Below are 17,057 nucleotides of genomic sequence, written 5' to 3' on the forward strand. Positions count from 1 at the left end.
ACACCCCCAACAATGAGCTAATTGAAGGGGCGATTATTCAGAGCTGGGTCTGGGAAACAATAGTGGCTATGCAGTGTACTGCTGGTCTGCACAGCGATCTTCCCATCCTTCATTGTAAAGCAAACAATGAGAAAAGAAAAATCAGTCTGCCGATCGGTAGTCACATCTGACCCCACTGATCTGATACTGATGGTATGAACACTAAGTTTACATGGAACCCAACAGATCCAGCAGGTTTCTATTTTGTTGTCCAGAGCTCACAGGGCTATTTTGTTTGAGGTTTTGGTGGAATCTGTGTTGGAGATTCCTTCAGGAGCATCCGATTCTGTAGCTCAGACGTACTTGTGAACGTAGCCTTATTGCTGTTATTATATTGTACAATGTTACTTTTGAATTATTTTATTTGCATCCAAAAATTGTAGCTGTTTGAACAATACTAAGGGTTAGTCATGTTGAAGGGGTTGTCTAGTTTAGAAACTGTACTTTTAGATCCTCTGTTGGAAGAAAATTCTTAGTTAAATGCATTGTCCTACTCATTTTTCATTTTGTCAGTAAGAGATCGGTGGTGGTTTGAAATTCGGGACCCCCACTTTTCAGCTCTTTGAAGGGGCTGCAGCGCTTGTATGAATTTTGTGACCTTTTCATCATTAACATTGTACACCATCTGTTTTATAGCAGATGCCGTTGGGCTGCTTGGTGACTCAGTGGTTAGCACTGCAGCCTTGCAGCGCTGGAGTCCTGGGTTCAAATCCCGCCCAGGACAACATCTGCAAGGAGTTTGTATGTTCTCCCCGTGTTTGCCTGGGTACTCCGGTTTCCTCCCACACATCAAAGACATACTGATAGGGAATTTAGATTGGGAGCCCTATATGGGACAGTGACTGACAATCAGTGGCGTAACTACCACCATAGCAGCGGTAGCAGCTGCCACAGGGCCCGGGACATTAGGGGCCCGGTGACAGCTGCTACCGCTGCTATCATTATTCTCGGAGGTCTTTTCGGACCCCTGAGTATAATGATCGGGGCCCCCTGTTGGTGGAATACTTTCCACCAACAGGGGGCCCCGAAGCTGCAGCAATGGCTGAGACACAGGAGCTGCAGCTCTGGCTCCTGTCAGCGCTTCAGGACGCTCCCCCTCTCCCCCCTCCCCTTCTCTGCTGTCCTCTGCCCACCAATGAGAGGAGGAGGCGGGGCTTATCCCTGCCGAGCTCCTGCCGTCCTGCACTGAAGAGGAAGAAGGAAAATGAAACTAAAGCTACACAGGTACGTACTGGGGTTACTTATTAATGTCAGGCATTTGGGGTGATTACTTGTGTTTTAGTAATTCCATGTGCCTCATATTAATAGCAGTTAACCCCATCATCTCCCTCACATTAACCCCTGTTTGCCTCACCATAAGAGTTACTGATATGTGAGACATATGGGGGTAATAGTAATGAAGATACTTTATTATTACCTCCATGTCTCTCACATATCAGTAACTCTTATGGTGAGGCACACAGGGGTTAATAGGAAGGAGATGATGGGGTTAACTGCTATTAATATGAGGCACATGGAATTACTAAATTGTAATGCACATGACCAGATTTTTTATCCACAATTTGTCCTGGTATAGCGGTCAGCGGGTGACGTGACAGTATTTAGTCCTGTAGGGGCCACTAAGGGACATAATACTGTGTGCAGGGGCCACTATTGGGTATAATACTGTGTGCAGGGGCCACTATGGAACATAATAGAGCGCGCAGGAATGCGTAGGAGGGACTCGGTCGAGATCTTCGGTGTCGGGGGGGCCCCATGTCAAAAGTTCGCCACGGGGCCCCGCCATTCCTAGTTACGCCACTGCTGACAATGTCTGTAAAGTGCTGCGGAATATGATGGCGCTATATCAGTAAGCATAATAAATAAATAATTAAATAATAGCAGCTGCACAATGTAATTACATCCTTGTCCCATTCACTTCTATGAGAAGAGGCTGTAATTACATCCCATAGGCGCCATGAAAGAAACAGTGGGCAAAGTAGTGAAGATGCCACAGCACTCTTAAGGCACCAAGGGCCCTCACTTGTAGGTAATCAATAAAAATTACTTGGAAAAACCCATTTAATTGAGGAGGGGGGTAGGGTTACTTGTAAGGTATCCTCCCCTCTACACAAGAATAGAGAGTACTAACAAAGCTCTGGAGGAAAAGCCATGGACGCTCTGTAATGCTTAATTTTTCCTGTGATGACGTTGCAGGAAAATGTAACTCTTATCTACAACATGGAACCCCCATAGAATACAGCCGTTTGCTGGGGCTCTGAGCAGTGGGATAGTTTATCGGGCTCTTGTAACCTGAGGGATGGTAACTGTAACGCTAGTAAATGGTACCATGTAATCGATAAGACGATCTACAAGGCACGGCTGTATTGTATGTTGTAATTTATTCTTTAACTGTTGCTAATCTGTCCTCTATTCTGACACTTGTGACAACTGACAAAACAAAATACTTAAACTTTTCTCCGGCGCGCAGGTTTTGCATAATCAGGTTTCTAAACCAGGCGTCTGGTGCTGAATTCTACTTTTTATTCAGTTGCAAATCTCTACATGAAGGGGTTTTATATATTCATTCTACCGAATATCTCCTTTTCTTCCATGAATGCTCCAATTTTATGACAGTTGTTTTGGAAAATATTGATTTCAGCATTTCTTTGTCATTGTGAAGAATGAGCACCGAAGCTAAAAGCCTCCAGTCACGTTGCTGCTATTGGAAGGCAAATAATAGAGTTTAAAGGGTGCATAATACACCCCGTGTTAGCCGAAACGTGCTATGTACTTTTATCTGGATGTGATCCCCTTTAGCTAGGAGACATTGGTTGGTGTGCAAGATATATATGTAATATGAACTAGCTGATACAATGTGTTTTTACTACTGTACATTTTTTTTTGTATATATGGACTTTACCGATTATGTGTTATCACAAGGTTCGATATGATATACTGTGCACTCAGTCTTTAGGCCCTTTCACTTTTTCTAACATTTGCATGGACATAAGTATTTACACCCTTTGAAATATAGTCCTAAGGGCCTCCATTTCTCTTGATCATCTTTAAGATGTTGCTACACCTTGATCTGACCTTGAAACTGGTCAGAGTTCATATAAAGCTGAATAGAGCAAAAAACAGAGACATTAATGAATACCTGATCCTTAAAGAGCTGCACCTAAGATTCAGCTTCCAACAGCACAGTGACCCAAAGCACACAGCCAAGACAACACAGGAGAGACTCGGGGACAACTACTGTGAATGTCCTTAAGTGACCAAGCCAGAGCCCTAACTAGAACCCAATTGAACATCTCTGAAGAGACCGGAAAATGGCTGCCCATCTAGAGTCCCCATCCAACCTGACAGAACATGAGAGGATCTGAAGTGAAGAATTTCAGAAAATCCCCAAATCCTGGCTGCACACATTGTGGCAATATACTCAGGAAAACTGGAGGCTGTAATTCCTACCGAAGGGGCTTCATCTAGGCACTAAGTAACGGACCTGAATACTTATATCAATGAAATATTATAGTTTATCTTTTCATTAGATTTTTAACATTGTTTCCACTTTATCTTGTGTGGGGTATGGAGCACAAAATGGTGGAAAACATAATTTATTTTTTTGTATATTTTAGCACATGGCCACAACGAAAAAACAAACAAACTAGACCGATTTTGATATATTGATAAGTGTCACTGTCCTCTTTGAGTTTATGTGGCCTTGGACGCAGTGTGGGTATGGAAAGTGCCGCATCGTGTGTGCTCATTCTCAAGTTCTAGAATTACAATTGTATCCAGGTATTTAGCATTACCTGACTGGTAATCTTGAATAGGGATGTGAGCGCAATCCGCTCTAAGTATCACCGTATTGAAGTCCGAATTGATAAAGTTGATGGATAAACTAGCTTAGAGAGAGACATAAACACACTCATCTATGTGTATATAGTGGGTTCTGCTTTAATGGAGGGAAAGAGATAGTTTAAATACATCGTATAGACAAAGAACAGGTTGGACTAATATAATTAGCATAACATGATTGGTGGCAAAGTTGTAAAATAGTTCTGGCACATGGCTATTGGATAAGAAACTGGAGAGAAGTCGCATCTCATTAAAGGCTGAGGGGAGATGTGAGCTCTCTAAACAAAGAGGAGCCCTGGAATCCAAAATGGAAGTTACACAAGCTGACGTCCTCCACAGGGGTCAGTAAATTCCCATGGGTAGTGGTAGATCAATGTTTCTGGCAAAAGATTTGTTTAGCTCCTCTTTTATAATGCATCTATCCCTTATGCTGGACCCTCTAGATGAAGGCAGAAACTATAGCATTTTCCAAGGCATCCCCCATATCATCTGCTGCTTAGGAACTTCTCAGGCGCCCACTCTGAAGGAGCAGTTGCAGAAAGATATCTATGGCTCTTCAAATAATAGGGACTAGGTGGATACAATTTATAGTGTGGGCTGCCTAGTGTCTTGAACTATCTGCATCATCGGGATCTATGGTATTTGCGGCTCTAATAAGATCTGTATAATATGGTTGCGTTATGGGTGTCTGCATTGACCTAATTTAATCTAATGCTACATACAGTGGTAGTAGAATGATCACTCTGTGCCCTGTAACCAGTATTATATTAGAAACCTCTTGTAGTGCTCCTAAAGGCACCAGGTTGTAGAATCCCATGGGCAGTTTTGCCCTTTTATTTCGTTTTTCTGATGCTGTATCAAATCTATCCATAAGTAGAATTTTATAGTTGCAGGCTATAGGAGCGTATATAAAGCAATAAAGACCATGTGGTGTGTTGCTTATTTAACATGTCTATGCACACTGTGATATCACAGCTTGGCAACATATTTCAATTGCAAGTATAATGGCTTCTAATAGAGCCTCACTAGCTATATATGAGGCAGTCTTACTTCACTTACTGATACTAATGTAATATGATGTAGCTTTATTAAAAAAATGAAGAGGCTTGTCCTAATATCCCATTTTGACAGCCCCTCTCCTTTACCAACATATCCTAGTTGGCTACTTATTAAAGGGATTCTATCATTAAAATGCCATTTTTTTTCCCTAACACATAGAAATAGCCTTAAGAAAGACTATTCTACTCCTACCTTTAGATGTCTTCTCCACGCCACCGTTTGGTAGAAATCATGGTTTTCTTCTGTATGCAAATGAGTTCTCTCGCAGCACTGGGGGCGGTCCCCAGTGCTCAAACAGTACTGGGGGCGTCCCCAATGCTGCGAGAAAACTCTCCGGCACTGCCTCTGTCTTCGCCTGGAACGGCCTTTCCCTACATCTTCTTCCAACGCTGGCTTCAATCTTTTAGGCATGCGCAGTCGGCTCTGCCGTCGGGCCTCGGGCAGAGCTGACTGCACATGCCCGCGGCCATTTTCTTGTGGCCGCTTACCCCAGTTTACTGTGAAAGCAGCCGAAAGAAAATTACCACAAGCATGCGCAGTGGGCTCTGCCCGAGGCTCGACGGCAGAGCCGACTGCGCATGCCTAGAAGTTTGAGGCCAGCGCCGAAAGAAGACTTAGGGAGAGGCCATTCCAGGCGAAGATAGAGGCGGCACTGGAGAGTTCTCTCGCAGCATTGGGGATGCCCCCAGTACTTTATGAGCGCTGGGGACCGCCTCCAGTGCTACGATAGAACTCATTTGCATACCGAAGAAAACCAGGATTTCTACCGAACGGCAGCGCGAAGAAGACATCTAAATGTACGAGAAGAATAGCCTTTCTTAGGGCTATTCCTCTGTGTTGGGGACAAAAAATAGCATTTTAATGATGGAATCCCTTTAAGCATGTCAAGGATGTCATTGGAAAAGGGTGACTAGTACCGACCCACTCGGGTTAATGAACGCATAAAAGCTTGTTTCATATTATCCTATAAACCCAGGCACACTCACAGTTCGTGAGTGGAAAATAAGAAAGGTGATCACAGGTGTGCCAAGTGGCTTGGTAAGGTGAGATCCTTCACAATCCTCCAAATTACTCCTCTGCTGGACCTATTCGGCACTTCTCTGTTCTATTGTATGGTGCTGGCTGGTCTACAATCCTCTAATCTATTTTCTCCTCTGTTTAGGTTTTGTTTTTGAAAAGTTTTAATATGTTTTTGTATTCATGGTTAACCCTCTATATATTCACATTGTAAGATATTACTCATAGAACAAAATAGTCAACCCTGTTTTTGTCTCTTTAAGGTTTATGTCAGAATTAAGGATGATGAATGGAATATTTATAGGAGATACACAGAGTTCCGGGGTTTACATCACAAGTTGCAAAGCAAATATCCACATGTGAGAAACTTTCACTTTCCACCGAAAAAAGCTATTGGGAACAAGGTATGTCTTTACTTATTATTACAAAATGCGTATCATTTGGCCTTTGAGACTAAGGCCCCACGTTGTGGAAGTGCAGCTTTTTTTTGTTGAAGATGTTGTTGCGTTTTTTTGAGCCAAAGCCAACACTGGCTACAAGAGAATTGGGAGATATATATATACTGTATAAAGTACTTATACTTCTACCTTTTGTCCAATCCAATCCTGGCTTTGGCTCAAAAAAACACAACAAAATCTGCAGCAAAAAAAAGCTGTTTCTCCACAACGAGGCCTTAGCCTAAAGGGAGTCTATCTCCTCCTCTAACCTTATTCAACTGTCACCGCCATGTGAGACATTACAATGATAACAACCTACCTTTTCTCAGGTCTGTCAATTTTTTAGATTTGTAGAAAACAACTTTAAAATCCTATTCCATTGAGGCAGTTGGTGTCCTGGGGGCGGGGCTCCGGTTCTAGGTGCGCTGTTCTTACCACTGTCATGGGATTACTCAATGTTGTTTATCACTGTAATGACTCCCTTTAACCATAGTTCACACATTGATTTATATGTCCGCCTGCTATGCTTTGCCTTTAGATATTATAATTTGCATATATCTAAATTTTGTTAACCACTTTTAGGCTGGGTTTTTACATTCTGCTTTTTAAGCAGTTTTTGAAGCCAATATCAGATGTGGTTTGAAGTTTAAAAGATGAGAGGTATCATTTGTCCTTTTATTTTTGCCTTTTTCTATCCTTTTTTTGCTTTACGATCCAGACCTGGTACTTGCATCAAAAACTGTTTAAAATTTCTCAATGTCATGGATGAAAGTCTTGAAAAACACTATGTCCATAGCTGTGGCCTGCTGCTTCTCCTGATAGAAGTATGTAAAAACCATCAACCAGTATGGAAAAACACCATGAAAAATATACTTTGAAGTAGGGACCTGCCCGAATGCCTTTTGGGTTACATTACCTTTGCAATTTGTTACTTTTGATCATTTTTATTTTTGGCCATAAACATAGACTGGATTCAAAACCATTATACATGAGTATTTAAAAGATGAATATAGACTTTTTTTTTTTTTTGCCAAAAAAACAAACAAAACCTTACATGTAAAAACTACAACTAAAATACAATAGTGGACTACAACCTCAGAGGGGGTTTCAGCATTTAGTTGACCAATCACTTTTCATATGCCCTTTTGGGGGTGGTCTACTTTCAGCCACATTTTACATGGATGGTTGTTCACTTGAATGACTGTATTAATACTACATTTCCCACAAGTGGCCACTATAGTAATAATTAGCAGATGAGAAATTGGGAACTTGACCAGGAATGATCAGCTGAAGCCCATTGCAACTCTTATGATAAAAGGGTTGTCTGTGATGGAACAGCCCCTTTAACTACCCCCCCTCCCCCCCAAGTTCTGAGTAAACCATGCTTGGGGTTTGAGCAAAGTGCTTTACAGGTTTCCTGGACTGCAGAGATGACAGTCACTTTAAATGGCTCTAACTCAGCGGAATATTAAAATAAGACCAAGCTTATGTCTGTAGGCCACCTAGATTTTGAGATATCATTGGTTAAAGTGGAGTTGTGTATAGCTGTAACTTCACTTTAACCAATGTGCAGGAGAACACAAGCAGCTGACAGTGTGGAGAGGAGAAAATTATTTTATTATATTCCTGTCCGTCACTTCAGATGACCACAACGGAGGGGGTACCATGGATTTTTGTTCATGATTTCACCCCCCCCCCCCCCTTTAACAATCAGAACGCATACTTGTCATTTAACCCCCTATATGCGGCAGTCAAGTAGTTTCACAGGGGGAAAAATTGGTGTCACCACATCCTTAACAACCCCTAAAATAAATAAGTATGTTATTTATTAATTTATTGTAGACTAGCCGGTACCCGCGACTTCGTCTGCGGTGATTGTAGCAGTGGGTATATAGAGGCGCGGGTAAGGTTTTCGTACTGTGTATAAGGTATGGGATATGAAATGTAACTTTGTATCTTGTTTTTGCTGTAATTTAGAGAATACGTGAGACTTTTGTGTTGAAGTTAATTTGTATTTGAGCTGCTATATATACGGTGTTGTGAGAAACTTTACATAGTGACTTTGGGACAGAAGTATTTGAAGTTAACCCCTTCCCGTCGATGGCATTTTTTGATTTTGGTTTTTCATTTTTGACTCCCCTCCTTCTAAACCTCATAACTTTTTTATTTCTCCGCTCCCAGAGCCATATGAGGTCTTAATTTTTCTTGGGACAAATTTTTCTTCATGATGCCGCCATTAATTATTCTATATAATGTACTGGGAAGCAGGGAAAAAATTCTGAATGGGGTGGATTTGACAAAAAAATGCATTTCTGCGACTTTCTTAGGGGCTTTGGTTTTACGGTGTTCACTATGCAACCAAAATGACCTGTCCCCTGTATTCTGTGTTTCGTTACGATTCCAGGGATACCAAATTTATATGGTTTTATTTACATTTTGACCCCTTAAAAAATCCAAAACTGTGTTAAAACATTTTTTTTTTTGAAAAGTCGTCATATTCAGACAGCCGTAACTTTTTTATACGTCCGTGTACGGGGATGTATAGGGCGTCTTTTTTTGCGGGGTCGGGTGTACTTTTTAGTTCTACCATTTTCGGGAAATGTTATTGCTTTGATCACTTTTTATTCAAATTTTTATCAGAATCAAAAGAGTGAAAAAACGGCGGTTTGGCACTTTTGACCATTTTTCCCGCTACGGCGTTTACCGAACAGGAAAAATATTTGTATAGCTTTGTAGAGCGGGCGATTTCAGACACAGGGATACCTAACATGTATGTGTTTCACAGTTTTTAACTACTTTTATATGTGTTCTAGGGAAAGGGGGGTGATTTGAATTTTTAATCCTTTTTATTTGTTTTTATATTTTTTTTACTTTTTTTAAAACTTTTTTTTTTGCATTTATTAGACTTCCTAGGGGTATTGACATGGGTGGGAGGTGTCGCGGATTGTCAGAGCGGTGGGGGTCGGCAAACATGGCTGCTCCGGAGCGTTAAAGAGCGCCTCCTGGAGTATCGTTATGGGGAGGGGCAAAGTGGTAAAGTATATGTATATGAGATTGTGTGGGGTTAGGGGCGAGGCTGTAGAGGGCAATAGGAATTTTGTGGCTTGCTATGGTCCAAAGTGTGTGAGATTGCAGAGATGGTGGTGTGAGTTTGGGTTTTGTGGGGGTCCTGGCACAAACGTATGTGCGCTATTGTGACGAAAAGTAGCCTATTGCGCAATCGAGTGTAGTGACTATGTTTGTGGAAAATTTCAGCCAAATCGGTCGAGCGGGTTTTGCGTGATTGAGGAACAAACATCCAAACACACAAACCCACAAATATCCAAACTCACAAACTTTCACATTTATAATATTAATAGGATGATAGACACCATAAACCTTAAAAAAAATCATTCATCTCACCTCTCAAAAAGAAAAAGTATCAAAAACTGAAAAAAAGTCTTCTCTACTCACAAAATACAAGGTCTAGCAAAGCTACAAATCCTATTAATATTATAAAGGTGAAAGTTTGTGAGTTTGGATGTTTGTGGGTTTGTGTGTTTGGATGTTTAGATGTTTGTTACTCAATCACGCAAAACCCGCTCGACCGATTTGGCTGAAATTTTCCACAAACATAGTCACTACACTCGATTGCGCAATAGGCTACTTTTCGTCACAATAGTGCACATACGTTTTTCCCAGGACCCCCACAAAACCCAAACTCACATCACTATCTCTGCAATCTCACACACTTTGGACCATAGCAAGCCACAAAATTCATATTACCCTCTACAGCAGAGGTCAGCAACCACTGGCACACGTGCCAAGAGTGGCACTCCTGCCATATTTCACTGGCACACCAGCAGCACAGGACCTGCAAGAGTTAAATGAAGTCTGAGTCTCTTCAGTGGGCTGCTAGAGCTGAGGCATAAGGACACTCCCCTTTGAGAGGGGTGCAGGAAACCCAGGGGGTGGAGCTTAATCGCTCATGTCTGTGCCTGCTATAGTGGTCTGCATCCTGCAAACATTCCCCGAGGAGAAGAGGAAGCTGCTAGCAAAGTGAAACTGGAAAACACACAGGTACATAGGATTACTGTTCTCATTAATGTCAGGCATTTGGGGTTATTAGTTTAGTCTTAGTAACTCCATGTGCCTCACATTAATAGGAATAAACCCCATCATGTCCCTCATATTAACCCCTGTGTGCCTCACATTAATAGGAATAAACCCCATCATGTCCCTCATATTAACCCCTATGTGCCCCATATAAAGGTTACTAATATGTGAGACATATGGAGGTACTAATAAAAGACCTCAATAATGAAGATACTTAATTATTACCTCCAAGTCTCTCACATATCAGTAACTCTTACACAAGGGTTAATGTGAGGGACATGATGGGGTTAACTGCTATTAATAAGAGGCGCATGGAGTTACTAAACTGTCATGCACAGGGACAGACTTTATGTGGCTTGCTCAAGAGTATCCTGTGCCCAAAATGTACATGTACTGGCGGAAAATAACAAATCATACAATGTCGTATATCGAAGTATATTCACTTGAAATACCTCTGTCTCAAAGACACTATGTACAGTTTATACCAACACCGTATAGCAGCTGAAATTCAAATTACATTCATCACAAAAGTCTCACGTATTCTCAGAATTACAGTAAAAGCAAGATACAAAGTTCCATTTCATATCCCATACCTTATACACAGTACGAAAACCTTACCCGCGCCTGTTTACCCACTTTCACAATCACCGCACACGAAGTCGCGGGTACCAGCTAGTTATAAATACTTATGAAAGCGGGAATGCAGAGAAGGATAGAACACTAAAGGGTTAAAATGTACATAGGGCATCGGAGTTATGTGTCAGTAATATTAATTTCAGCGATTAAATTTAAAATCTGCAACAATCAAAGTGACATTCTTGGGAGGATTTATACAAATTTGTTGTAACTATTAGGGGGTCAAAGAAGACCTTTCACTACCTCTACCTCATTGCATCCTTTAGTAGATGCCGCGCCATTGTTTCTGGCGCAGTTTTTTTTTTTTTTCCTGCAGCCCCCACCACTCCACAGTAGTAATTTTTAGTAGTTTTAGCACTGTTCTGTTCTGTGCTATCAGGTGGGCAGTTTGGGGCGGTCTGCTTCAACCCTGTACTGCCCACCTGACAGTAGAAAACATAGAAATACTGCAAATAACAGAAGTATTGTCTTGGGACCAGTGAGCGCTAGAGAAGAAAATTCGGCTGCCCCAGAATCAGTGGAGCAGCACTTGTTACAGGATGCAATGAGGTGGAGGTGGTGAAGGTCCCCTTTTAATTGTGGAAAACATTTAAATGAGGAATTTGTATCTAAATTTGTAAGAGAGTAAAATCTATTATATAGTGTATGAGTAAAGCACAGAGAATATTACTTCCATTGATTGTCGAACATTATAATAACACAGAGGATGAGGAAGGAAATATATAAATCATATTAGTGATCTGTCACTTAACCAGCTGCACAGCAGTGCGAGTTGCGTTTGCCTCCAGATCGTGTCTTTTACATTATTAAAGAAATCAATGTTTTTCTCGTACACTAAACATTTGCAGCCACCTACAGTGTGGAAAAGACCTGTCATTACCATTACTTTTATGTCTGTGCAATTAACAGGGAAATGTTTGCTTGACTTACTGTACAGCGCTGCTTGTTCCTGCTCTCAGGAGCCCGACTGTGTGGGGTTAGTTAAGGAGTGACACTTGGTTTCCACCATATGAAGCCTATTCTACTTTCTCATATACACCAAATTATCAGAATATATATATATATATATATATATATATATATATCTTCAGTGTAAATGAATAACATTGATTATCTTGAGACCGTACATATATATGTATATATGAGGCAGCTAGGCAACGGTCAGCTCTTGGCAATGAGGTATTGGCAGCAGTCAACATTGGCAAGCATAGGGATCTGCACGTGATAAGTAGAAGACTGGTAGTTGGTCTTGTGGGTTGTTCCCAGATGCAGGGGTTACTTCTTACTAACAGGGGTTAGAAAGCAGTGGCTAGTTAAGAAAGCTATAGGCACAAAGAATACACTGTCAGAATACAGTCATTGCATCTCAGATGCTAATTTTTGTTCTGAAAAGGTGATTTACCCAGCACTTGGGTAAGTATAAAATCTTCAGCTTTATTAGGTACACATTACAGACTTCAACAACTGGAGTGGCATACAATTCATTTAGTTACGTATTTATTTATTTATTCATTTCACTGGTGGCTGTCTTTGTGTATGTTCACACAGAGTTTTTTGCAGGCATATTTTGACGTGGAATCCGCCTCTAAATCCACTTGCAAAAACGGCTCCCAATGACTAATGGGAGACTCTCGCTTTTTTTTTTCCTCTAGCTAGTAGCGGTAAAAAGAAGCGACGTACCCTATCTTGCCATGCATTCGCGGTGTTCGCAGCTCGAGACACACTCCTGTTTAGGCCCATTCATTCGGACCTAATCAGGAGTGGAATGCCATAACTAAATGCCGTGCATTGCATTGGCATCCAGTCGCGGCTAGCCGTGTGTAAGTTTACACGGCAGAAACCATTTTCCGCCATCTCAACATACCCTAAGTTATCCACTCCCTTATGGTCCTAAACGGTTTCATGTGACCAGCAAGAAGACTCTCCAACTGACACAGCTTCTTATGTGTGGACGAGAAGTCCATTTATTCAGAAGTCCATTTATGCACTGCATCGGCATCCCGTCACGATTCGACCGTGGCGAAAATGCTGGCGGCAGAAAATGAAGAGAATTCCTCTTCATTTTCCGCTGTGTGAAAAGAGCCTTGAAGATGTGAGTCTCATAGGAGTGAATGGAGAAACTGACTTCCTGTTCACTTAGAAGAGGTTGTGTATGTGTCTTCAGTATTTTTTTTGCTATTTTAAAACATTCTTCTTACCAAAACTATGCTGCAGACTAAGCGCACTCTTTCATGCCGGCAGTATTCCCTAATGGCAATGGCCTCTTTTCGCAAGATAATGTGCTCTTCCACACTACAAACATTGTTCTGGGTTGTTTTAAGTAAAAAGATCACTGAGTTGACTTGTTGTTAAAAAGCTCCAGATCTCAATTTCTGTCTGAGCTCCAGTCATGCAGATCCCATCACACAACTTTCAGGGCTTGGATTTATTGCTAAATTTTTAGCACCAGATACCTCAGGAGACCATAGAAGGTCATGGGTAAATAGATCAGTGCTGTTTGGGCATCTCATTGTGCTTTTCATATAGGAATGTAGCAGCTATTGGGTTAACTATGAACAATAACATAGCCTGCCCTTCAAAATGTTATCAGCAGAAGTAACTGCAGAGAATAAGTGTCTATGGAATAATCCGTGTTGATTTCCATGGTTCCATGGATTTCCACAGGACATGGAATAGGAATCTGATCACTAGGGGCCCAAGTCCCCCTTCTTGTGAATTGAGACCTAGTGCGCTGGTGTGTTCAGCATTTCATTCACTTCTATCGGGGGTCCAGGAATGTTATCTTCGACAGAGCCCTATAAGAGTGAATGGGCACACAAAAGCACTGCCACTCCGTTCACACGGAGGCTTTAGGGGGACCTTTGGTCCTTTGTCCTCCTGGTAGGACAATTATTTCCTGTCCAGTTCATAGGGGAAAAGTGTCCATAATGGCACAATCTGTTTAACCATTCTTAAAGGGGACCTTTCAGCACCTCCACCACTCCACTGTTCAGTACAGTTCATAGATTTCTGTAAACTCTACTATTCCTGAGCAGTCGTCCTAATTGGCTACCGACTGTGGTGGATGGGTCATAGCTAAAGCAGACACACATGTACGGTCCACCTGATAGCAGAGAGAATAATTGTGCTAAAAATAACTGAAGCGATTGCTCAGGAATGGTGGGGTCCAGAAAAAAAAAAATTAAACTGAGCTGGAATCATTGAACCGCCAACTTTTGAAAGATACAAAGAAGTATTGGTGGAGGTGGTGAGAGATCATCTTTATAAAGGTGCTAAGATAGGCTGGAATGAAGAACTGCACTCAGGAAAGCACAGTTATGCTGTGGATTTTAGAAACAACGCTATGCCTCACAAATTCATCTCTTCACACAGTACATAACGCCATAGGCAGATCTGCTATGGATTTTTCAAACCATCCTTTGGATAGGACATCAATATTTGGCACCCAGTGATCGACAGAACAAAGGAGCCTATGTAAACAGTAAAGAGGACTCCGCAATTAGGGTAGAGGGCACATAGGGTTGTGGCGGTGCCTTGTACTGCTACTCAGCCATGGTCAAATGAACTCGAATAAGCTGCAATCTCAGAATAAAAAAAACAAACATTTTTTGAAGTTTCAGGTAGTCTGGAATATGTGCGGCTGTGTTACCCGGAGATCAGCCTTTGATCATGCCTTTCACTGCAAATCTCCTTATCAGAATGGCTGCTATACAAGTGCACCACAAGGTCACAAAAAATAGATATTGGTGTGAATTCCTTGTAACTGATCTCTAAAATAATGTGCTACAAGAAGAGCTCAGTTTGTATAAAGGAAGCCTAGAAATAACATAAAAGTAGATCTCTCTCTGTATTTACCCATTACTCTGTGTAGATATGGAGCTTGGGTGCTGAAGTCCTTACTTTTCTTCAGTAAATATGTTATGCATGTAGTAGAGGTAATGCAAAAAAAACCAAAAGGTTATCGAGCGCTGCTGATTCCAGGCTTAAAAACCCCACAGGTGATGCCAAGAGGAGTTCAACTCAATACATCTATAGTATTATTTATATTCAATGGAAAGGAAATTCTCCTTTTAGCAGGTGGACACAATGTTCTGTTATGTCTTGGTGGTTATTGATGCATTTAGGATCACTGGTGTACTACCTGGATACAGCTTTTTACTTAAGCGTACAGTATCAGACTTGTTAGCCATTATCAGTGCAAGATATGGAGACTTTATATTCCACGATGAGATGCTGGGCAAGGGCATAACTTCAGGGGGTGCAGAGGGTGTAGTTGTACTCGTGCCCAGTCCTAAAAAATACGTAATAGTTGGCGGTCTAGTACAGATTTTCCATTGGCACCTTGGGGCCTCATGTTACTCCACTGCTGGTTGAAAGCTATCACAGCTCTTTCATTGTAGTAGTACAAGGTTTTCTCACTACATAAGATATTCTGCATAGCTCATGTTCATTAATAATCGTTTATTTCAGGATAATGAGGAAAACTTGAAAAAAGTGTCTTTTTCTGTTCTTTCAGCCAGCTGTACATCCAGAGTTCATTTAAAGGGATTTTCTTAGAGTTAAATATTGAGGACAAATCTTTGTGTCATGTTTATTCATCACATGACCTGTTTACATCTCAGCCCTATTAAAGGGAATGGGGCTAAGCAACAATACTAAATACAACACTTATGCAATGGCTGTGAATTTAGTATTCATTGTAGAGGCCGCAGTGTCTTCAAACAACTGATCAGCGGGGTCCTAGGTGTTCACAAAGGTCATCAATATCAGATTGTTTGGGTCATATTACAATATATATATATATATATATATATATATATATATATATATATTACAACAATTTTGCGACTCTTAGTGTATAATTAATAAAAGTTACATTTTAAGTGTACCCAAATCCCTGAATTTTTCATTTTTTGGTCATATTACAATATGAAAACATTGATTTTAAACAAACTCCATGTATATTGTTTTGGTAAATTTATGGGTTCTCTCCCTCACTTCATGGACTTGGCTTTCCTGGATAAATGTATCTTTTCTTTTTTTTTTTTTTGTTGCAGATTTTGCTCCATTTTTTTAAAGCCAAAGCCAAGAATGGTTACAAAAGGAATAGGAAATATATAGGAAGTTCTTATACATCTCCATTCTGCTCAATCCACTCCTGGCTTTGGCTTTAAAAAAAAAAAAAAAAAAAACGCAACAAAATCTGCAACAAAAAAAGCTGTATTTCCGCAACGTGGGGCTTTAGCCTAAGGGGCTTATCTGGAATCACAACATTAATGGCACCCCTACCAATCAGCTGTTTGCAGGGCTTTCTTCAGGTTTTACCTTGTCTACTAAGTATCGTGTTTCTCCAAAAATAAGACCTACCTTAAAAATAAGCCCTAGCATGATTTTTTTTTTTTTGAGTTTTGGAGTATGCTTGAAATATAAGCCTTACTCCGAAAATAAGCCCTACAAGAGAATCACACATTGACTATAAGGGAGCTATCTGCACAAGATGGTACTAGTGAGAGAGTTCTCCACAACAATAAGGATTGACTATGATAGTGTTGGTTTCTCACACAGATTGGGTAGTCCCGCTGGCATGACTACGTTGTGGCTGCCTTCGGTCACCAGGGGGAGCCAACTGCTACGCTTGGCTGCAGTGGAATGGTACTGCAATGACAAGGTGCCTGAGACAGGAGTGACCCAGATCTCTGTGTGAGAGCCCATCCACCATTAGCATTTGCCAACTCTAAATAGTTTTGGGTGTAAGAGGGTCTGGTGAGTTTATTGCTGTTCATGGAAAAAAAAAAAATAAGACATCCCCAAAAATAAGCCCTAACCTATCTTTCGGAGCAAAAAATAATATAAGAGCCTATCTTATATTTGGAGAGACATGGTAGCTCTAATGCAGGTTTGTGCAGCTTCATCCCAAATATTTGTGGCGCTTAT

The 17,057-nt window shown here is 41.0% G+C and overlaps 1 protein-coding gene across 1 annotated transcript in view; it reads left to right on the plus strand.

The window, feature by feature from the left end:
* The window catches only part of SNX29 (sorting nexin 29), a 412,861-nt gene that overhangs the window by 316,699 nt on the left and 79,105 nt on the right, over positions 1-17,057 (plus strand). The window contains exon 19 of the mRNA XM_075285780.1: positions 6,219-6,359. Within this exon, the coding sequence (XP_075141881.1) occupies positions 6,219-6,359 (141 nt within the window). The remainder of the gene's footprint in view (positions 1-6,218; positions 6,360-17,057) is intronic.

This window comes from Leptodactylus fuscus, chromosome 8 (assembly GCF_031893055.1).
Source record: "Leptodactylus fuscus isolate aLepFus1 chromosome 8, aLepFus1.hap2, whole genome shotgun sequence".
Classification (NCBI taxonomy): Eukaryota; Metazoa; Chordata; class Amphibia; order Anura; family Leptodactylidae; genus Leptodactylus; species Leptodactylus fuscus.